The 23,353-nt window shown below is 43.5% G+C and overlaps 1 protein-coding gene across 1 annotated transcript in view; it reads left to right on the top strand.

The window, feature by feature from the left end:
* The window catches only part of DPT (dermatopontin), a 94,958-nt gene extending 71,605 nt beyond the window's left edge, over positions 1-23,353 (top strand). The window contains exons 2-4 of the mRNA XM_044283562.1: positions 5,201-5,326; positions 12,658-12,765; positions 22,600-23,353. Coding sequence (XP_044139497.1) covers positions 5,201-5,326; positions 12,658-12,765; positions 22,600-22,666 — 301 coding nt within the window. The 3' untranslated portion in view covers positions 22,667-23,353. The remainder of the gene's footprint in view (positions 1-5,200; positions 5,327-12,657; positions 12,766-22,599) is intronic.

Here is a 23,353-nt window from a genome sequence, read left to right as displayed (position 1 = left end):
GGCTAAGCAGCTTCACAGCTGTCTGTGCGGTGCTGCTGCTATCTGTGACTCCTCTCATGGCACCCTGCCCCCTACTGACATCATCTCCTTCACTTCTTCTGTCGGCCTAATACGCTGTTCGCAGCTGACACATAGGAGATCATTTAGAATGTCTTTCAGAAAAGTTTGTCCCTGGGATTCGAACTCATGACCTCTACACATCAGAGGCAAGGCATTTACCCTCACAGCCATGAATGCTGTCTAGGTAGTTGCTTAAAAAAAAAATATATAAGACTTCTACTTATACCTAGTGTACTGATACCTAGTGTACAACCATACACATGACAGCTGCCCACTGTGTATGGATGTAGCAGAGCTGGCTGTGTTGGGGCAGCTGTCATGTGTATGGTTGTACACTAGGTATCAGTACACTAGGTATAAGTAGAAGTCTTATATTTTTTTTTTTAAGCAACTACCTAGACAGCTTTCATGGCTGTGGGGGTAAATTCCTTGCCTCTGATGTGTAGAGGTCATGAGTTCGAATCCCAGGACAAACTTTTCTAAAAGTGTTTTTTTTTTTTAAGACTTCTACTGATACCTAGTGTACTGATACCTAGTGTACAACCATACACATGACAGCTGCCCCAACACACCCAGCTCTGCTACATCCATACACAGTGGGCAAAGTTACCTACAGTAGAAGTCTTATATATTTTTTTTTTTTACATAAATAACTAGACAGCTTTCATAGCTGTGAGGGCATATGCCTTGCCTCTGATGTGTAGGGGTCATTTGGCTCAGTCCGCAGCTACACAAATTACAGCGTGCTAGATTTTCTGTGCTTTTTTTTTTTTTTGGAGGGGGGGTTGCAGTGGATCTTGGGTGAGTTCCCACACTTTTTTTCCCAGGACTTGACCCCTGCTGTCAGTGAGTTTCCATGTGTGTGTGTGTTTCAGTGGGTAGGTGTCTGTCTGTCAGTGAGTGTATGTGTGTCTGTCAGTGAGTACGTCATTCAGTGAGTGTCTGAGTGCGTGTCTGTCTGTCTGTCAGCGAGTGTATGTCTGTCTGTGAGTCTATGTGTGTCTGTCAGTGAGTTTCTGTGTGTCTGTCAGTGAGTTTCTGTGTACGTCATTCAGTGAGTGTCTGAGTGCGTGTCTGTCTGTCAGTGTGTGTGTGTGTGTGTGTCTGTCAGTGAGTTAGTGACATGAGGGGGCGACAAAAATCTTTGCACCGGCCCTGAGTGTACTGTACTACATACATCACACACATCGTTACGTTACACGCTGCTGTCACCTTGTTCTGCGTCCATCTTCATGTCCGTGCCCAGTCTTTAGCTCCACCGCCGCCAGGATCCTTATGCAGCGCGCCAGGCACTCCATATTCAAACATCCCCTGGAAGCCGGCCCCTACTCCTTCCAGTGCCCACCGGCTTCCCCTGATGCTGGACCTGTATCGCTCCTGCGCTCGCCTAAAGTAACTAATAGCAAAGCTCCTTGTTGTCTGGAGCTTTGCTATTTAGAACAAAACATACAATGGAACAGCTCTCTGCAAACCAAATAAAGTACAAAAATGCATTATAATTGCTAATGCTATGCTTATAAATTAGAGATGCTTGGCAAATACATTTTGTAAAAAATTATTTGAGCCCGGCAGACGGGCTCAAATAATTTAATTCAAAATGTATTTGCCAAGCATCTCTAGTTTATAAGCATAGCACTAGCAATTATAATGCATTTTTGTACTTTATTTGGTTTGCAGAGAGCTGTTGCATTGCATGTTTTGTTCTATGTCGTGTTTTTAGCCATAGCAGCTTTGCTATTGGTTACTGTGGGCACAGGCAGCATCGCTGCGCTGCCTGTGCCGTTCACAGCGCGCCATACACTGATGAAAAGCAGGAAAAAGTCTAAGGCGTATTGGTACGCCTTAGACTTTTTCTAGGGAGTAAAATGGCTTATACAGGCATCTATGGCGCTTGTACAGACGTTACTGCGACCTCTGGCTGCAGGACATATTTACTAACCAACTGGAACTAGAATCAATTGCACTATGCATGTCAGTTTTTGGAAGTGGGTATTGCTGCCAGATAGCCAGATTTTAGATACTTCTGTCTTTTTAAAATGTTGCACAATCTTATTCCAGTAGGTGAGTAGAAACATCTCTAGACATATTTAAAGATACAATCAAGTTATCATAATTGTGTGACAGTTTTATAAATTTGCTGCAAATAACAGCACAGTTGCTCCCAGAAAAACACAAATGACAACTTTTCCCCCTGAGCTATTTTCCAGTCGGATCGATGCTCCTGTGTCTAGATATTAGTGTTAAATACTTGTTATGATGATCACTCTACCACCCATGTACTAGAAAGTTCAGATGATGGAGCTAAGCTACTGAGCATTTGTAACCCCAGCATTCGATACATAAGGTGGATGTTTTAAGATGGAATAAAAAAATACTAAAGAGAGCAATAACAAGCATGTAACAACAATATCCAAACACAAGAACATTAGTGCTGCTACAATGGTGGCCCGTGCCTACCGCTGCCTCACTCCTCTTTGTAACTAACCTCGCTTTCAATTCTGCAATGCCAGCAGTCCAGACCGCTTGCCCTCCTCTTCCTACCTGCAGCATGCCGCACTGCCCATGTGGCCTCCTCTGTTGCAGGCCATGGCCTGTGCTCCGTTAGGTCTTTTTGGTCAAGGGTGAGTGGAAGGGTGCCGTAAATAGTCACAAGTGACCAGTGATAGAACAGGGAAGACTAAGGTCGTCAACTGGCCCTTTAAGAGCCGGGGAGAGTGCGCACCCTTAGTCTTCCCCATCCTATCGATCATCACTTCTAAGGATTTATGGCATGCTGTCCTGACTTTGGCCTGTTTCCTAACTGTGGGTGTTGCCTATTCCTTTGGTGCTACTCACCAATGTCTCTGACTCCTGTGGATCAGCCAACAACTACAGTGGGACTATTCCAAGAGGTATAAGCCTGGTGGATCCGCTGCAGTGAAGACCAGATCCCTGTATAGGGCTTAAAGGTTGAAAGCTCAAAGTTAAATTGGTTAGTGGGCATAGTGGGCCCATATCCACTGTCCGTTACAGGCCCACATTAACTAATGGGAGTACACCTAGATTTTGGATTAAACTGAACTAAAAGTGGCACAATTTGTCACAACTTGGTTTAGATAAATCATTTCCCCCTTAACCCAAATAGCGTATGTGGCTTACCAGAGAGGGGCGCGGCTTAAGGTGCAACATTTTGCCTCTAAATTGCTCCACAATTCTAGTGTAAAATTCAGTCTCAAAGTTAGCTAACCAATAGTTGGTATAGAGTTAGACAAAAGTCTTTATCCCCGCACCAGATTTATCATCCAGCCTGAGCCCCTGTGATAAATCTTGTGGAGGTTTAGACAGACGGACTATGTTAACGCCATCTTTAGGATTAGTAAATTTGCAACATTATTTTTGAACAATTCCAATGAACCCCTAACAGACGCCAATGGAGAATTCTATTTTACCTGTTATACTTTTTTCTTTGTGTATCAACATTTTACAATAATATAATAAATACATGTTACATTATAAAACTGTGATTTTACACTAAGCTTCTCCATCCTGCTTAGGATATGTAATTAAAGGGGTTGTATGAGTTCTAGGGATTGATGACCTATCAGTTGAATGGGAGCTGTGACTGTAACTCGGCATATTCACTGCACAGTGGATGGAGCTTTCTGCTTCTCGCTAGTCCACTATGTTACTTTATTTTTGCTGCAAACAGTTGGTCAGTGGGGTGCAGGGTGTCGGCCCCTACAGATGTGATATTGATGACCTATTCATCTTGTCCAGTCATACTCTTTCACCCGATTTGACGTCAGGCATGTAGAGATGCAACTGCATGTCATGTGAGAAGAGCGCTAAAAATTTGGTTCAAAATTACGTAACTTTTATTTAATCAAGCAAAAATACAGCAGGAGTGCTGTGAGTACTGTAAACAAGGTCCAGGGGGACCGAAACATTGGCTACGACTAATATGTGGCATTTTCTATGTTTAAATGTTTGCTTAAAGGCTATGTACACATTTGGGGGCAATTTTTTATTATTATTGCATTGTACTCATTATGAGGTAAAAATCTTTTTTCTATTGGTCTTTATTAAAATAATGGTTATTTTCTCTGTATAGAGCTGAAATGCTCTATTAGCAGGATCTGAATTTTCTCTCTCTTCCGTCAGGCAGGGAGCAGACGGGCTCCTTATCTCTTCTAAATGACTTTTTAAACACTGCCTGAAGCACCCACTAGGGGGATATTAGTGAATAGAAATTTATACAATTACCATTTACTGGAATGGAAGCTGAAATAATCTTTTTTAGGGTTGACCGAACCCGAACTGCAAAGTTCGGCTTCCCGGACCCGAACCCAGACTTTTTTTTACTGAAGTTCCGGTTCGGTGTTGGGGCTAGGTGTTCGGGTGATTTTATTATTTTCCATTATAACATGGTTATAACAAAAATTTATAGCATTCTTAAGACAGAATGCTAAATAAAATGGCCATCGAGGGGTTAAAAAATAATACAAAAAACCTCACCTCATCCACTTGATCGCGCAGCCGGTATCCTCTTCTTTCTGCAGGACCTGCGATGACATCACCGAGTTTACCAGGTGGTGAGCGCGGTGACGTCATCGCAGGTCCTGCTGAATAAAGATAGAAGGACCTGCAGTGATGTCATTGCAGGTCTTTTTGCAGGTCCAGCAGAAAGAAGAAAGAAGAGGATACCGGCTGCACAATCAAGTGGATGAGGTAAGTTTTTTAAATTATTTTTCACCCCTCAATGGCCATTTTATTTAGCATTCTGTCTTAAGAATGCTATTATTTCCCGTTATAACCATGTTATAACGGAAAATAATAAAGTGAAGTTCGGGTCCCGATTGACTTTAATGGGGTCCGGGTTCGGGGTCAAGTTTGGGTACTGAACCCAAACTTTGATCTGAAGTTCGGCTGAACCCAGCAAACCCGCACTTCCACGGGTTCGCTCATCCCTAATCTCTTTGCATTGAGCCCCTCCCCCTAGTGGTGGCTGTATGTAAATGTAGTGTTTTCTTGTCGGGAAAAGGGTGGCTGTCAGTTGCCTCGGTGTCCCACCCAGCATGCTATGGTTTCTGAAATATAGAAACATGTATACAGAAATAAGAAGCTCTGTGTGTATTTACTATTGCTCTGCTGTCATTCACAGGTATCAGACGTGTTCTAATAATGGACTGGTAGCGGGATTCAGCAGTCAGTACTTTGATTCTGTCTTGGATAGAGAATGGCAATTCTACTGCTGTCGTTACAAAAAAAGATGCTCTTATAGCTGCTGGTAAGTTTGTATTAAAATTAAACATGTTAAATAGAGTTTATAGGATCATTCAAGCTAGTAGTGCGGAACTTAGACTGCACATGGGGTGGGAATTAAAAAAAAAACGCAATTCCAACATAGTTTTACGGGTTTAGTTTTTACGTCATTGACATCACATTTTTATAATCTCTAGCAAGAGACGTGCACGGAGAAAAATCCTCCAGCATGATCGTCCGCTGTTAAAATCCAAGTTTTATTTGGCTTACATTAAAAGTACAGGAACACGAGCCATAACAAGTTGATGCGTTTCGACATCAAGTCTTAGTCTTGGTTTTTCTTTTTCTTGTATTTTAATACTTTAAAAAATTGTAAAAAAAAAAAGTTGAATTTTTTTTTTCTTTGACTCTGACCTGACTTTTTACGTCTACGGAGCCGCGTCAGGGTTAATTTTTTTGTGGGGGGATCTGTAATTTATTGATACCATTTTGAAGTGTGTATAAAAATGATTCCATTTTTTGCAAAGTGAAGCGATCAAAAAAGTGATTTGGCCATCTTGATTTTTTTTCCATTATGACATTCATATGGGCTAAATAATTTTATACTTTAATAATCAGGGTGTTTTGTGATGTGATGATGCTAGTGATTTTTTTTATTATTTATTTACTTTTATTTTTAAAATAGGGAAAGGGGGTGATTTTAATTTTTTTATTCTTTTAATATTTTGAAAAAAGTTTCAATTTTTTTTATGGGGAAAAGACCGCTCAGATGTCAATTTACTCTAGCATCTGATGGTTAAATATCCATGATTGGCATTATCTCTGATCATAGACTCTTCCTCCAGGTGTCTGCTGTGCAAAACAGCAGGTACCCATTGGCTATGAAGCTGAGCAGGTACCATCTTTATAGTCCCTACTTGCATTTTAATTTTTATATAGTGGAAAATGATGCAGTACTTTCTGTTGCTGTTCTTAACCACCTTCAAAATCTTTGCTTACACTATGGGTACACAGAGACTTTGGCCATGACACACATCTCACAGCTAAAGACTGCAGTGTAGTTCTTCCTGCATTACAACTACATTATGACATAGTTTGTAAGGCTGAAAAAAGACATCTGTCCATTCAGTTCAGCATAGTGATAGTGAAAGGGTTCAGGTTGTATCCTGCAAATTGTCACGACTCAACAGTTACAAGAAGTTAAAACCTGATGGATTTTTGCAATCCTTAAATGAGCACCATGTGTTTGTTATGGCCAAAGTCGCCGTGTAACCCCTGCCTTAGGCCTTATTCATATGGTCATGTCTGTGACATGGCAGTGTTTTATCTGTGAAGATCTCCGTGATGGTCCATGTGTCAGTTTTTTGGCCTCTATGTGTCATCCATATTCCATGTGCACTGCTAGGCTGAAGGCAGGATTTCCAAAGCAACTCCTAGTGAAAGCCACCGTGTCATTCATGTTCTATCAGTCGTCTTCAAGGAATAAAATTCTTCAATGGGTGTTTGATCTACACCAAGGAGCGAAGTAATGCATGTCTCCCCTGTTTTTCTGGTCAGTGGAAAAACAGGTTTGTGTGAATAAACACTTTAAAATGAATGGATATGTGTGCTATATTTGGGGAACACAAACAGCACACTTTGAATCACTGACTTGTGAATAAGGCTAGGGCTAAACAGCGACACTGGTCACGCGGCAGCTGTCACGGGCAAGATTGCAAAGAAGCGGTGATCCCATAGAAATTAACTGGATTGTAGTGCAAGTGACAAAAAATCCAGTAGTGTTGAATATTTTGGTCACATTGTGATCCGACTTATTTCTATGGGATCGTCACTACTCTGCAATCCTGGCCGCTACAGCTGTCGTGTGACCATTATTGCCATGTTAGCCGTAGTCTAAGCCCTTACTGTGAGTGAAAGGAAACATTCTTGGTCACATAGTTGCAAAGAGCTATGATTCAGAAGTCTGAGACAGATGAGAGTACTGACATACTCTGTGATCGGCATAGTTCCATTCACTTAATTGTGGATACTTTAAAAATGTTCAGATATTGAAACATCTTTGGGGAGATTTATGAAAACTGTGAGAAATAAAAACTATTATTGTTTATTATAGCAACTAATCACAGCACAGCTACAGTGGCATGCAAAAGTTTGGGCAACCCTGGTCAAAATTACTGTTACTGTGAACAGTTAAGCAAGTTGAAGATGAAATGATCTTCAAAAGAAATAAAGTTAACGATGAAACACACTTTTCAACATTTTAAGCAATATCAATGTATAATTTTGGTTTTGTACAATTTTAGATTAAAAAAGGAAAGGAGTACCTTGCAAAAGTATAGTAACCCAAGGAGATCTGAGTGCACACTTAACTTTGACCGAGGTCTCAGACTTTAAATAGCCTGTTAGGGTTAAGGCTTGTTCACAATCATCATTAGTAAAGTCCTGGTGATGCAAATTTCAAAGCTTTATAAATACCCAGACTCCTCTAACCTTGTCCCAAAAAATATCAGCCATGGGTTCTTTTAAGCAGCTGCCTAACACTCTGAAAATGAAAATAGTTGAGGCCCACAAAGCAGGGGAAGTCTGTAAGAATATCGCAAAGCGTTTTCAGGTTACCATTTCCTCAGTTTGAAATGTAATTAAGAAATGTGCATTAACAGGAACAGTGGAGGTCAAAAGAAGATCTGGAAGACCAAGAAAAATTTCAGAGACAGCTTCTCAGAACCTCTGTTTGACTACAAACAACTTTCAGTAAAATTTTGCAGACTCAGGAGTTGTGGGACATTGTTCTACTGTTCAGCAACAACTGCACAAATATGGCCTTCATGGAAGAGTCATCAGAAGAAAAGCTCTACTGCAGCCTTACCACAAAATTTAGCATCAGAAGTTTGCACAAGAACACCTAAACAAGCCTGATGCATTTTGGAAATAAGTCCTGTGGAATGATAAGGTTCAAATATAACTTTTTGGCCTCTTTGGCTCTCTAACCATTAAGCTGTGGGTGGATCAATCATGCTTTGGGGGTTGTGTTGCAGCCAATGGCACGGGGAACATTTCATGGGTAGAGGGAAGAATGGACTCAATGAAATTCTAGCAAATTCTGGTAGCAAATATAACACCAACTGTAAAAAATCTGAAATTGAAATGAGGATGGCTTCTATAAATAGATAATGATTCTAAACACTGCTCAAAATTCACAATAGACTACTTCAAAAAGCATAAGCTGAAGGTTTTATCATGGCCTTCACAGTCACCTGATCTGAACATCATAACAAATCTGTGGATAGACCTCAAAAGAGCAGTGCATGCAAGATGACTCAGGGATCTTACAGACCTGGAAGACTTTTGCAAGGAAGAATGGATGAAAATTCCTCAATCAGAAATTGAAAGACTCTTGGCTGGCTACAAAAAGAGTTTACAAGCTGTGATACTGGCCAAAGGGGGGTGCTACTATATATTAAACATACAGGATGCCTGAAGCTTTGCTTCAGGCCCTATTCATTTTTTGTTATTTTGAAAATGTAAAAAATGAAAATAAAAAAACTGAATTAGACTTACCGGTAATTCCTTTTCCATGAATCCACCACGATGGCAGATAGGAGATTGACCCCTGACCTCTGTAGTGGCCGGAAAACAGAGAAAGATTAAATTGCCCCCACCCTCTTCAGTATTTAACAGATTACTATAGTATCCATGCACCTTAGCCTTATGTGCTTTTTTTTTGTATTTCTTCTATTCAATTTAAGCACAACACATGGCAGAGACCTATGTATTATATATTAAAAAATTTTTTGTAGTATTCCTTCATACTAACATAATTAAGTACGCTATACTTTTTTGGGTGGGAATTCCGTGCCGTCGTGGTGGATTCATGGAAAAGAAATTACCGGTAAGTCTAATTCAGTTTTTCCCATTTCACCACCATGACGGCAGATAGGAGACCTACCAGATTACCTAACTAAGGGGGGGCTATGGCTTGGAGGACCTTCCTACCAAAGGATAGTTCTGAAGATCCTGACAAGTCAAGTCTGTAGTGCTTATGCTATGAAGGTATGAATGTTGGTCCAAGTCGTGGCCTTACATATCTGGTCCAATGAAGCACACGCTTTTTCTGTGTAGGAAGAAGATACTGCCCTGGTAGAATGGGCCTTAATTTTAACAAGGCAAGGAAGATTTTGAATACGGTAACTATCATAGATCGTCTGTTTTACCCACCTGGTGATGGAGGCCCTAGAGGCCGCTTTCCCCTTATTTTTTCCTCTGAACTGAACTAACAGATTGTCAACCTTCCTAAACTCTTTAGATACTTCCAGATACCTCAGCACAACTCATCTGACATCAAAGGAATTTAATTCCTCTTTTCTTATGTTTTTTGGATTATTTCAGAATGATAGCAGCACTATTTCCTGGTTCCTATGGAATTCAGAAACTATCTTTGGAAGAAATCCTGGATCTGGTTTAAGAATTACCCTATCATCCGTGATAGTTAAATGCGGATGTCTGATATGGCTTGAATTTCCCCTATTCTCCTAGCCGACGTAATTGCTATAAGGAAAGCTGTCTTGGATGAGAGCATTTTAACTGACGCTTCCTCTAAAGCAGGCATACTCAACCTGCGGCCCTCCAGCTGTTGTAAAATTACTGGGAATTGTAGTTTTGCAAGAGCTGGAGGGCCGCAGGTTGAGCATGCCTGCTTTAAAGGTTCAAAAGGACTTTTTGTTAGACCCTTTAGTACTTTGTTTAAATCCCAGGTTGGGATTCTAGGTCTAACAAAAAGTCTTAATCGGCGCACTGCCCTGAAAAATCTCCTAATCCACCTGTGCTCAGCTAAATATGAGTCGAAGAAGAGACTTAGGGCTGCAACCTGCACCTTCAAGGTTGAAGAATGGAGGCCTAAATCTAACTTTTGTTGCAGAAAATCTAGAATTTTCTGTATGTTTGGAGCTAATTGATTTATCTCATCCTGTCCTCACCAGGAGCAGATCAGTTTCCCGATTTTTAGATAAATTGCAGAAGTCACTTTTTTCCTACTGGCTTTAAGAGTGACCCTGTCTGACAACCCCTGTCTCTTTAAGATTTCCGACTCAGGATCCAGGTTGTCAACCTGAAGAATTCTGGACGTGGGTGCATTACTGGACCTTGAGTCAAGATGTCTATTTTGGGAGGAAGTACCCACAGATCCGACGCTAGAATTTTGAGAATCGAGAACCAACTTCGTTTTGGCCAAAATGGAGTTATTAGAATAAGGTTTGGTCCGTCGTTGATAATCTTCTGGATAACTTTTGGAATTAGTTGGACCGGGGGGGAAATGCGTAAGCCAGAGTCCAGTTCCAAGTCATGGAGAAAGCATTTACGGCCCAAGGGTTGTCTCTTGGGTTTAGGGAGCAGAATTTCTTCACTTTTGCATTTAACCTTAAAGCAAACAGATCTATGACCGGAGAGCCCCATCTCTCTTTTACCAGGTTGAATATTTCTGGATTTAGTGACCATTCGCCCTGGTCTAGGGTTTTTAGGCTCAAAACATCCACCACCTGATTCTGGTAACCTTAGATGCACTGCCGATACAGATTTTAGGTTTCCTTCGGCCCATAAAAATATTTTCCCTGACAGATTCATTAGTTGTTTTGATCTTGTTCTCCCTTGTTGCCTTAAGTAAGATACCGTTGTTACATTGTCGGATAAGATTTTTACGTGATGGCCCTTTATGATATCCGATGCGGCTTTTATTATCTCCCATACAGCTCTTAATTCTCAGTAGTTTGACAAGTGATCTGAAAGGGTTCCGGCCAAAGACCTTGAAAGAACTTCCCTTCTATGTTTGCTCCCCAGCCTGTTTTGCTGGCATCTGTTTGAATCTGAGCAAACGGGGTCTTCTGCCAAGCCACTCCTTTTACTAGATTTTGTGACTGGGTCCACCATGTGAGTGATGACTTTACATGTTGTGGGATCACGACCTTCCTGTCTAAGGAAGTCTGTCTCCTGTCCCAACACCTCAGTAACCATAGCTGGAGGGTCCTGAAGTGGAACTGAAGCCAGGGAACCGACGCTATGCAAACACAACTAGAAATCTCATCGCCTCTGTGATGGAGCATGAATTTATTTTCTGGAAACGTTGGACCTTCCCTCTTAGGTCCACTGTCTTTTCTTCTGGAAGGAATGAGGACTGTATTTGCTAATCCAGGAGAATTCCCAATAATTTTATATTTGTTTGGGAAGAAGGCATGATTTTTTTAGATTTACAATCCATCCTAGATCTTTCAGTAAGGCTAGGAAGGACTTTAGGTCTCTTTCCATCCCGAAAGTCATCTAAGTAAGGTATTATTATTAGATCTTGGCTCCTTAGATGAGCTACCATCTCTACGACAATTTTGTAAAAACCCTGGGGGCCGTGAAAATACTGAAGAGGAGGGTTGAGAACTTGAAATGACAGACCTTCCCTGTACTGTCTCTTAGCGCGAATCTTTTGAATTTTTGAGATTGCTGTCTGATACATGGTAATATGTGTCCTTTAGATCTACTGTGCACATTAACGCGTTCTATCTTATTAACGGGATTGTGGACGCCAGAGACTCCATCTTGAATTTCCTGTGTAGGATGTTCTTGTTTAGTCCCTTTAGATTTATTATCCTGAATTTATTAGATTTATTATCCTGAATGACCCGTCCGGTTTGGCTACTGAGAACAGAGTGGAGTAGAAACCCTCCTTCTCTTGAGAGGGGGGAACTTGAGTAATTGCCCCCAGATTTAACATTTCTAGGACGCTGGCGAGCAGGGGAGCCATCACAGGGAATTCCAGATCCAAGGGAGGCTCCCAGCCCCCCGATGAGCCCGCCTGTGAAATAAAACAAGGTACAACCCAGAATGTTTTAGCTTAAAATACAAAGGGAATATGTCAGCTTTAACTTTATGACTTGTAGAGATCATTTCATCTGCAACTTGCAGTCATTTTGACCAGGGGTGCCCAAACTTTTGCATGCCACTGTATGAGTTTTCTTGAGTGTAATATAGAATGAAATCTGCTGTGAAAAGTTTTCTTTAAGCTTCATAAATTAGCCTCAAAGTATACTAGGAAAGCGCATAACCTCTATCAGTCCGGAAAAAACTTCACCTAAGGTTCATTTATACATCATTCAGTTACAGTCATACATGTAAAATGTGTTCTCTTGTCTAATTATGTACCCAAAAAAGGAGCTAATCGCATAACCGAGACTCGGAAACATTCTTAAGCTTTTGCATTAGAGTTCTCTCTTTTGCAGGGATTGTTCTGAAAGGCATCATAGGAAACAATTGTACACATTTCTATTTTTTCTAGTGGAAATTTAATCTTTCTATTGGTCTTCATTTCTACCAAAACAGGTTGACACAAGAATATCCTGGACATTATGGCGATGACGTGGACATGGTTCTATATTCCTATGGCTATTACATAAGAGGAGCAACCACAACCTTCTCTGGAGTGGATAGGTTAGTTTCATTCAGTCACTGTCCATAGGAAGTGCTTTAAACATAAAATACTCCAAAAGAAGTTTCAAGTCATCGTCAATTTATTTTATTTTTTGCCTAGCCTTAAAAATTTAATCCCTTCAGGACCCAGCCCATTTTCATTTCATTTTTTTTCCTCCTCGACTTTCCAGGAGCCATAATTTTTTTTTAACTTTCTGTTTTATCCAATCATGTATTGAAAAATGGCAATAAAATTCTTTGTGGGGTGCAATTGGAAAAAATGCAATTCTGCCAATGCTTTTTGGGGGTTTTGTTTTCATGGTGTTCACTGCGTGCTAAAAATAACATAAAGACCCTATTCTGTGGGTCAATATGATTATGGTACCAAATTCATATATGCTTTTTATGTTTTACAAAAAAAAGATAAAATCATTTTTCTTTGTATTGTCATTTTCTGACACAGATAACATTTTGATATTTCAGCCTACAGGCTTGTTTTTGCAGGACGAGCTGTAGTTTTTGTTGGTACTGTTTTAGGGCATATGTATTTTGGTTACGTTTTTATTTAAGGTGATTTAAAAAACTGCTAATTGGCCATTTCATTACAGCATTCACCATGCATCAAAATTTGTATTGCCTAAATGTTAAATCTATTTTTAACTGTACTTTTTAGTCCCCTTAGGGGACTTTAACATGCAATCATATGATCAATAGTATGGCTATGAAGTGGATGTCATCGAAAGGACCATCTTATCAAGTATGGCTCTAGTTACAACACCGCATTTTATGTTTGACCAAAGACTTTCAGGAAGGCATGAAAAATGCAGCATAAAAAGTTTTTTTTTTCTAATGTAACAATGGAAAATGTGCCTCGAGGACATGCCATAAGTGTAAACCGCACTAACACTGCCATCAGGGTACGCCCCAAAACACTGCCATCACAGTACCCCATCATACAGTATGCCAGTATAATTACCCCAGTAAGCAATAATGGCAGCAGAGTATCCCTTTATAAACAGTGACAGAATTTTGATACTACATGTAGTCTCAATCGTCCTGTGCTATTTTTCATAAATAAGATTTTACTATTTAAAAATAGTCATTTTTGCTATAATAAGTACATGAAAAGGTGGGTATTTGGCCATATTTTGTTTTGTCTACTACCTGGGCTGAAAGCCTGGGGGAGGCCTGCATGACTAGGTTTGGAAGGAGTGGGGAGAAAATGGCAGGTAAGGCATTCAGGACAGTGCTGGGAGGGGAGTGGATGGTAGGAGGGGGGACCAAAGGCGGGAAAGGGACATTTTTACTGGGCACAGTAAAGGGACCCCCCCGCCCCCCCTATTTTAAAAAAGAAGAAAAAGAAAAATACAGTGGCTGTGTGCCCCAGAGCCTACTTACCATGTCCAAGGTGGAGGCAATGCTGGCGTAGCTCCGAGCGGCTCCTGAACAGTCGGGTGGTGCTGCTGCTGAAGTGCCCCCAGGAAAAAGGCCATGGAGGACCAGGCCTCCGGCGCGCCTGAGCTCGGAGGTGACCCAGAGGGTCCGGCGCAGAGTGAGGAGCCCCTCCAGGGACCCTCCAGTTTGTGCTGTAGTGGGGCAGGTTAGTTCCAGGCGGGCACGGGCCAGGAGGAATCCAGCAGCATGGCGGGACCCAGGCCTGGGGAGAGGATCCCCTTCTTCTTCTTCTCCAGTAGAGGTGGGCGGTAGGGGAGCAGGACCAGGTGCGGCAGGACCTCTAGGCAGAGGTTCCGTTGCCCAGCGAGGGAGAGATGACAGGGGTGAGCAGCAGGTATGGCATGGCCAAGATGGAGGCTCTGCATCTTCTTCCCAGGCTGAGCAGCACAGGGCTGGCTCCCTGTCTTCTGGAGCTTTGGCGACATCTAGTGGTACGGCAGTGGAACTATGCGCCCGGGCTACAGGAGAATAAATCTCTGCAGAGGATTTCCTGAGGATCTCAGGACAGGAAGGCGACTGCACACAACACCCTCAAGCTCGCGTTCCTTCTGGCGGAGTCACAGCATCTGTGCAGCCAGGTGAGTCGTAAGGGGGTAACCCCTTGGCGTTGTCAAATATGATGGGCACCCTAGGGGAGGGGGGGACCCCAGGGGCAGAGGCCAGTGGGGGGTTAAGGTAGCTTTGGGCTGGGTTACGGGAGTTGGTGCAGGGTTTATTGGCACCTGGGTCGACCGCGTGGTCGCCATTGGCGGCATGGGGTGTCTTAAGGGAGGGAAGCTCCGGTCAGGGGGGATGACTGCAAGCGGCGGTAGTAGTGGTGGCGGCGGGGCTGGAAGGACGTCAGCGGAGTCGGGAGGTGATAAGGACGGGGGAGTAGATATTAATAAGGATGGGGATGTACCGCGTTTGGACGACCCGGCAAAGGGCGAGGTGTATGTTAGCTTTGAAGGACCCTTTAAAGCAAGAGGTGCGGGATAAGATTTGGAAAGGGGAGTACGTGGATATTTTTTCCCTACTCCCTTTGGAGAGCTTTATAGAGAAGGGACAAAGCTGGATAGAGAAGGGACAGAAGATAAGAAAAAGGAGGATGAGGATAAGCGGCGTTATCGTCTGATTCTGCGTACGTTCTCAAATTGGTTGCAGGCCTTTGTGATCCTGGCCAGTGTTATAAGGGAAAAGGCGCCACAGAATTGTTCCGCCTTTTTTTGTTATATAGACGCTATTGGGGAGGCGTATGGGGTTTACGGGGGCTTGCTTGGTTGCGTTATGACGAGCAGTTTCGTCAGCGCAAGGTGGTGCGTCCTAGTATCAGGTGGGACCACAAGGATATAGTGCTGTAGTAACGGGTGACAGCTCCGTTTAGGGCAGGGCAGTCCTTTCACGGGGGCCGGGGGTTCCGTACAGTCAGACAAGTGCAAGTTTAAGCATGAGTGCTAATCTTGCGGGGGGAATCATGGAGCCGCTCTGTGTTTCCGGAGCAGAAAAGGGAAGGGCGGGGAGGACGCGCTGGGAAAAGCGATGGACGCCCGTTCAGTTAATCGGTATGGAGCCCTTCCTAAATAAGTATAAGGACCAGGTTGCAGCAGAGTTTTTGAGGGCGGGCTTCCGGGAGGGTTTTCGGATCCCGTTTGTTGAAGGGAGAAGTTCGGTGGGGGTGGGGAAGAATTTGCGTTCGGCGTTGGATTTTCCAGGTATAGTCTCAGATAAGTTGCAGAACAAAGTTGAGTTGGGGCGCATGGCAGGCCCGTTTGCAGGTCCTCCGATGCTGGATTTGAGGTTTAGGGGTGGTTCCAAAAAAGGATCCCAGAAGATTTTGGCTGATTCATCATCTATCGTTTCCCAAAGGGGATTCGGTTAATGATGGGATTGCGCCTGAGTTGTGTTCAGTAGTTTATACGTAATTTGACGAGGCGGTTCGTTGGGTTTGCAGATACGGTCAGGGGGCATTACTGGCAAAGGTTGATATTGAGTCAGCATTCCGGTTGGTGCCGATGCATCCTGACTGTCAGCATCTGTTGGGCTGTTGTTGGGACGAGTTTTTTTTGTGGATCAATGTCTGCCCATGGGTTGCTTAATTTCATGCTCATATTTTGAGAAGTTCAGCACGTTTTTGGAATGCGTGGCATGGGATTGGTTGGGGTAGCGGTCATCATCCATTATTTGGATGATTTTCAGTTTATTGGGCCGCCGGGCTCGAACGGATGATCGGTTATGCTGCACTCTTTCGAAGCGATGGCGAGACAGTTTGGGGTACCGCTGGCTGGGCATAAGACGGAAAGGCCAACTACGGCTTTAAGTTTCCTGGGTATTGTCATCGATACGGTTGCAATGGAGTGCAGGTTGCCGGTTGATAAGTTAGAGTATTTGCAGAGGGTGGTATCTGCTGCTAGTGGCATGCGGAAGATACAGCTGAGGGACTTGCAATCACTTTTGGGAAAACTGAATTTTGCGTGCCATATCATGCCCATGGGCAGGATTTTTTGGCGGCGGTTGGCGCAGGCGACAGCAACAGCCCTGGCTCTGCATCACTTTATTCGGCTAGGTATGGAGCTGCGAGGGGATTTGCGGGTCTGGGAATCCTTTTTGGATCATTACAATGGTAAGTTGTTGTGGATGGCGGACACGGTGGTTGCTGCGGATTTAAAATTGTTTACGGATGCGGCTGGGGGCATTGGATTTGGGGCTTATTTTCAAGGGCATTGTTGTGCGGGGGTGGGGCCTGAACAATAGAAGGCGGAAGGCTGGGTGAAGAATATGGCTCTGCTAGAACTTTTCCCGATAGTGGTGGCGGTGTCAGCGCATCCTTCAAGAATCGGAAAGTGCGTTTCCATTGCGATAACTTGGTGCTGGTGGAAGCCATTAATCGCTTGTCGGCCTCTTCCCCTCTGGTCGTTCGGATTTTACAGCATTTGATATAAGTTTGTTTGTCGTTGAATGTGTGGATTGTGGCTTCTCATGTGCCTGGGGTCAGCAATTCAATCGCGGATGCTTTATCTCGTTTGCAGTGGGATTGCTTTTGGGAGCTGGCACCGGAGGTGGACGAGCAGAGAATGATATGCCCGATGGAGTTGTGGAATCTGCCATTCGGTCTGTAGAGGATTTGTTGCGGGGGTCATTGGCGGTACATGGGCTGCCTATGAGAGGGCGTGGGTTTTTGGGGAGTCTTGGAAGCAGCGTTTAAGGGGGGAGGGGTTAGGGGATGAGGTCTTGTTGCTGTTGGGGCATTGTAGGGAGGAAGGATGGTCGGTGTCTCGTATCACGTGTTTGATGGCGGGGGTGGCTTTTGGGTGTAGGTGTAGAGGCATGCGGGATGTGTCAAAGTCATTTTTGGTGTTGCAGGCTTTGAAGGGTTGGAGCCGGCGGAGCACGGCATCGGACATTCGACGGACGGTTTTGTTTCAGCTTTTGGGCCAATTGTTTGCACGGTTATGCCTGGTTTGCATGTCTGCAGCAGAAGTGTGATTGTTTAATTTGGCCTTTTCTTTTGCTTTTTTTGGGGCTTTGCGGTTGGGCGAATTGGTTAGCCCCAGCAGGGTCCGGGCTGGGGGATAGCGTAGAGAGAACCTAGACCTATATCAGGATAGGGAGGCGTTTGTTATCCGCAGGTCAAAGACGGACCAGTTGGGCAGGGGTTGCAGGGTGGTTTTGTTTGAGGTCCGGGGGTCGGACACTTGCCCGGTGAGGTGTCTCTGGGATTTTGGTTTACAGGGGGTTTTAGGTCAGCCGTTGTTGATACATGAAGACGGGACGTTTCTGTCGCTTTTAAATTTATTTCGTTTTTTTGGGTTTGTTTGGGGGGTTTGGAGCTGGATCCGTTGCTTTTTGGGGGGCAAATTAGTTTCAGATTGGGGCCGTCACGGAGGCAGCGAAGAGGGGTCTGGGGGACCAGGTGATCCGTTGCATCGGGCGTTGGAAATCTGTTTTTGTTCATACATACGGCTGGACCTTAACGGGGTCTGAGTATTTTGTATTTTGGGGGGGTTTTGGGTGCTTTGGGGGGCTTTATGCGCAGCGGTCCAGCCAGACGGCAGGCAGTTGGGGTTTTGGAGATGTGAGGCGGTGATATGCTGGCTGGGCTATGTTCAATATGAGAAAGAATCTAAATCGCACATCCTCATTACTATTGTTAAGATATATGACATTTTCTTTATATGCCCTTATACAGCTTATCTATTGATCTACAGTCATATGAATATGTTGTCTGTTTGTTAACCAGAAAGTGTTTAAATAAAGTTGTACACACAGAGAAAAAAAAAAGAAAAAAGAGGCTGCACAGTAAGCAGCAGTGTGTGTTCCTGAGGAAACAAAAGCATGGTGTCTGTGTAAATTTTGTCCTCCATCAGAGATCTGCTGTAATCCACAAGATAAGTTCAGAAGCAACTTAATCCGGTTATCCTGTCTCTTAAGTAAAGAAATGGCAACAACTATGCTTTTGATGTACCAAACTTATTAAATATCAGCATGATAAGACATGGCTATACAGCACTATTAACAATCTATTGCTGTGCACTATTAGGAGGCATTAGTATACAGTTTGATCAAAGAGCATAGGCCCACTTACCACGACAAGGTCGCCTCTATCAAGTGAGGACCTACTCTAACTTTGGCGCGGCACTGTGCGGCGACCATCGTGCCCCACCCCGCTCCAGCAGGCAATGGGACCCAGCAGCCACACAGCGCCTTCACTGTGCAGCAGCCTGCCTGCTGGAGCGGTGTGGGGGCACGATGGTCGCTGCACAGTGCTGCGCCAAAGTTAGAGTAGGTCCCCACTTGATAGAGGCGACCATGTCCTATTCTTGTCCGTAATTGCAGACAAGATTAGGCATTTTCTATTATAGTGCCGGTGATGTGTGGTCCGCAAAATGCAGAACGCACATTGCTGGTGTCCGTGTTTTGCGGATCCGCAAAACCGGGAACGCACATTGCTAGTTTTTGGTCAGGAATGGGGGAGTGGCAGTGCGGCACAGGGAGTTCGAGGATGGGGAGGGGGCTTTTTCGCGGGCGGACAGAGTGCATCTTAATGCAGTGGGCATCGATTTGTGGTGCTCAGTGCTGCAGGATGGGATTGAGATGGCGCTTCGGGTGTGGCGGGAGGCAAGGAGGTGAGGGTTCACACCTTGCATTGTGGCGGTTGGGGGGTCCTTGGATTTGGTGGAATGGTGGCTCTGAAGTGGTGGGGAGGGAGCCAAGAGGCCTCAGGCCTTGGAATCGGAAGAATGAGATGGCGGGAATCTGCTCACGTGTAGCTCAGGTTTGCACAGTTCTGTGTCTGAGCTGGCGGCTATACAGCTAGAGGTAATTTAGTTTTGGGGCTCCAAGGACCCTCCCTGTTTAGGAATGTTTTGGGGTTGTTGAGGGGCCTTAAGGAAAGAAACCCTTTGTTGGTGTTATATGTTATTTATGGTATTTATGTTGTTTTTGTTAATAAAATGGCTGCTGTGGCCAACTAAATCCACATTTGGGTTGTGTCTTTCTTGGGATTAAGGGAAGTTGGGGGGGTGGTGGCAGCTAGGAGGAGAGAGCCAGTCGACAATACCATAGTCATGTCAGGTTTATCAATATTGTATCTGCTATATTGCACTCAAAGAGGTTATCCGGCATCTTTGAAAAAATGCTCCAAATGGTGTAAAATGAAAGAAGTAATGCCTTAGAGGGGTTGTCCAGCTTTATACCCCTTTTTAAAGAGCATCTGTCGGCAGATTTGTACCTATGAATAGTGTTGGGCGCGAATATTCGAATCGAGAATTTTAATTGCGAATATCGCCACTTTGAGAATTCCCGAAGATTTTGAATATAGTGCTATATGTTCGTTTTAATGACAATTCTAGATTTGCTTGTGGGCCAATGAGAAGGCTGCAATGTCTTTGTCAGAGCTTAGCAACATCCCTAGCAACCAATAGGAAAGTTGCCCACCCCTTACTAAATAAGAACCTCCCCAGCAGCCCTTGTATGCAGTATTTTGCAGATCTGAGAGGGACAGCAGTGTCATCGCTGTGCTCCGTGCTTTCCACTCATTACATTAGATAGTTAGTTAGCTTATATATAATACAGATAGTGGGAGATAGTCAGTGTAGGTTATATAGTGTAGCTGGTTCCAGTGCAGGGTGTTAGGTAGTGTGATGGGTTCTGCTGTCCATACATACATGCTACAGACATAGTGCTGTGATGTCACAACAATACTTAGTGCACCAATCAGTAATATGTAGTCAGACCTGCTAAAATGTGAATTTGCACATATTTCGCCTAAATATTTGCGAAATATCGCAAACTCGAATATTGCCCCTGCCGCTCATCACTACCTATGACACTGACTGACCTGTTACATGTGCGCTTGGCAGGTGAAGGCATCTGTGTTGGCCCTATGTTCATATGTGCCCGCATTGCTAAGAAAAATTATGTTTTAATATGTGCAAATGAGACTCTAGGAACAACAGGGACATTGCCGTTACACCTAGATGCTGTGCTCTCTCTGCAACTGCCCGGCCTTCTGCACTTTGCTTTGGCATGACTAGGCACTGAAAATGGGATCATACCTTGTCCTGTCAATCAAAGTGGAGAGGACGCAGCAGTTACCGATAGAGCAGAGCCTCTAGGTGTAACTGCAACACCCCCATTGCTCCTAGAGGCTCATTAACATAGATTACAATACAGTCACATATGAACACAGGACCAGCACAGATGTCTTCAGCTGCTAAGTACACATGGAACAGGTCAGCCAGCTTCATAGCTACTGTACAAATCTGCTGACAAAAAAATACAGTCACCTGCTCCTCACCTTATCCTTACAGTGCTGAGGGCCTGTAAACTTCTGGACAGGATCACGTGCGTCTCTGAGGCCATTCACATGCCGCTAGGTGACATGTCACCGCTGAGGCAAGTGATTGGCCTCAGCAGCACATGAGACCCCGGGGACTGGAAGGAGCATGGATCATGCCCTTGGCACAGGAACAAAGTGGCAGGTGGGTGATTTTTTCGACAGCACAGTAAACCCATTTAATGATCCGCGCCACTTTCTGGTCCTTCTCGACACAGATTTGTGACCACTGCAGCCAACCACAGGATTTAGTGGATCACGGATGTGGCCTGTAATTGGTTAGGTAAGGATAATTTTTATTATTTTACACCATTCTGGTTTTTTTTATTTTAAGTGGCTGGGCAACCCCTTTAAGATTATGTATCGCTCCAAACATATTACTGGTAAGGGCTTTTAATGGCCGTTTCCTAAACTCTAAGGGGCCACCCAAGCAGCATTTTATACAGGCTGAATGTGGCACGGATTCAGCAACAAAAAGCCTCTGGGCGGCAGCACTGACACTGTTTTCATTGAGAGGCCAAGAAAGGACATGTCCTTTAGGCTTCATTTGCGTTTGCGGAACGGAATTGCGGACCCATTCATTTTTATGGGGCCGCACTATGTGAACATGTCCTATTCTTGTCCGTAATTGCAGACAAGATAAGGGATTTTCTATTATAGTGCCGGCGATGAGCGGTCTGCAAAATGCGGAACGCACATTGCTGGTGTCCGTGTTTTGCGGATCCGCAAAACCGGGAACGCACATTGCTGCTGTCCGTGTTTTGCGGATCCGCAAAACACTTACGGATGTATGAATGGACCCTTATTGGTGCAGTTTTGGCAATAAACTGCGACCACATGAATGGCGGGGCGGTGTCTCTTTAAAGGTAATAGGAGGCAGTTTCCGCACCACTGCCTGTTTTTTTTTTTTTTGGCATGGAGTCTGAGCCGAAATCAGCCTGCAAAGAATGCCATGTGAATGGCTCCTTAAAGGGGTTGACCACTTTCTGATTATCGTTGAGCAATGTATTTGTAAGATGATTATATGACATTTTCTAAATTTCATAAGATATGTTCTCTTGTTTACAAAATCATTTGTTCACATAGAGGTCTTGTCCATAAGATGGCCGCTGATGGAGGGTCATGTGATCAGGAAAATCACCTCTGTGTGATGTCTCCTCTGTCCAAATACACTACACCTTCACTAAGCTCCCAACAGTACAAGTATAGATGGCAGGTGCAGGGTATCGGAATGGAGGAGACATCACATGGAGATGATTTGCCTGGTCACATGACCCTCCATCAGCGGCCATCTTATGGACAAGACCTCTGTGTGTAAAGCAGAAAAGACTTTGTAAACAGGGGGCATACATTATAAAATATAGAAAATGGTGCAGAATTTCAACAAAGCCTATATTAGTAAGTGCCATGTAATCATCTTACAAACACCTTGGTCACCAGTAACCAGAAAGTGGCCAACCCCTTTAAGGGAATGGATTATCAATAATTGAGATTATTTCAATTAGATTTGTATTATAAATATATTTCTGTTACTTTTGATAAGTCTTCTGTAAATTAACTTTTCATCCATAAATACTATCTTCTAGGGATCGTCAATGGAAATATATCGTTTGTCGAATGACAGATTTTGACTGCGAATTTGAAAACTTCTAGAGAAAGCCCTAACACAATGTACTATCGATACTGGATGTTACAAAACCAGATTTCTATTTCAGTTTCTGCCTTTGCTTGTATGATTGTTCGTAGAAGTTATGATATATATTGCTTTATGGCTACCTTCACACTGCAATGGCCGTCAACTCAGCAGCTGCTTAAAGCTTCTCTGGGACAAAATAAGAAATATCCTTATGCCAAATAGTACAGATATAAAAGCACAACAATGGCCACTTATCATGTTAATTACATACAAGCTAAATGTTGTCTTAAAAATTTTGGAATTCCTAGTATGTTGTATGATGTCATAAGTAAATGAAATGAATGCCAGCTCAGATAGATTACATTTTCCAATACGCACAAATTATTACCATTTATATCTTTACAAGATCTTATACAAGGTCAAGCTAGTGAATCAATAGGTGGAGTTTGTGTTTTTAATGGAAGCCAGACACATCCCAGGTTCCCATTTTCAATGACCTGTTTGGATGGACAGCTTCTCCATTTATGAGTCCCAATGAGTTATTTTAGGTTTTTTGGGGTTTTGTTTTTTTTACTCTGTGATGTCCATGGGGCTTGCAGATCCTCTTTTTACTTTATATTTTCTCTGTGGCATGCAGGTTGGGAATCGAATGTAAGAAATATAACAAATTATGTACAAGCTAAAATAAAATACTTTGTATGGCT

Source organism: Bufo gargarizans, chromosome 3, assembly GCF_014858855.1.
Source record: "Bufo gargarizans isolate SCDJY-AF-19 chromosome 3, ASM1485885v1, whole genome shotgun sequence".
Lineage (NCBI taxonomy): Eukaryota > Metazoa > Chordata > Amphibia > Anura > Bufonidae > Bufo > Bufo gargarizans.
The sequence above is the reverse complement of the archived record's forward strand: the minus strand, read 5'-3'. Positions and strand labels throughout refer to the sequence as shown.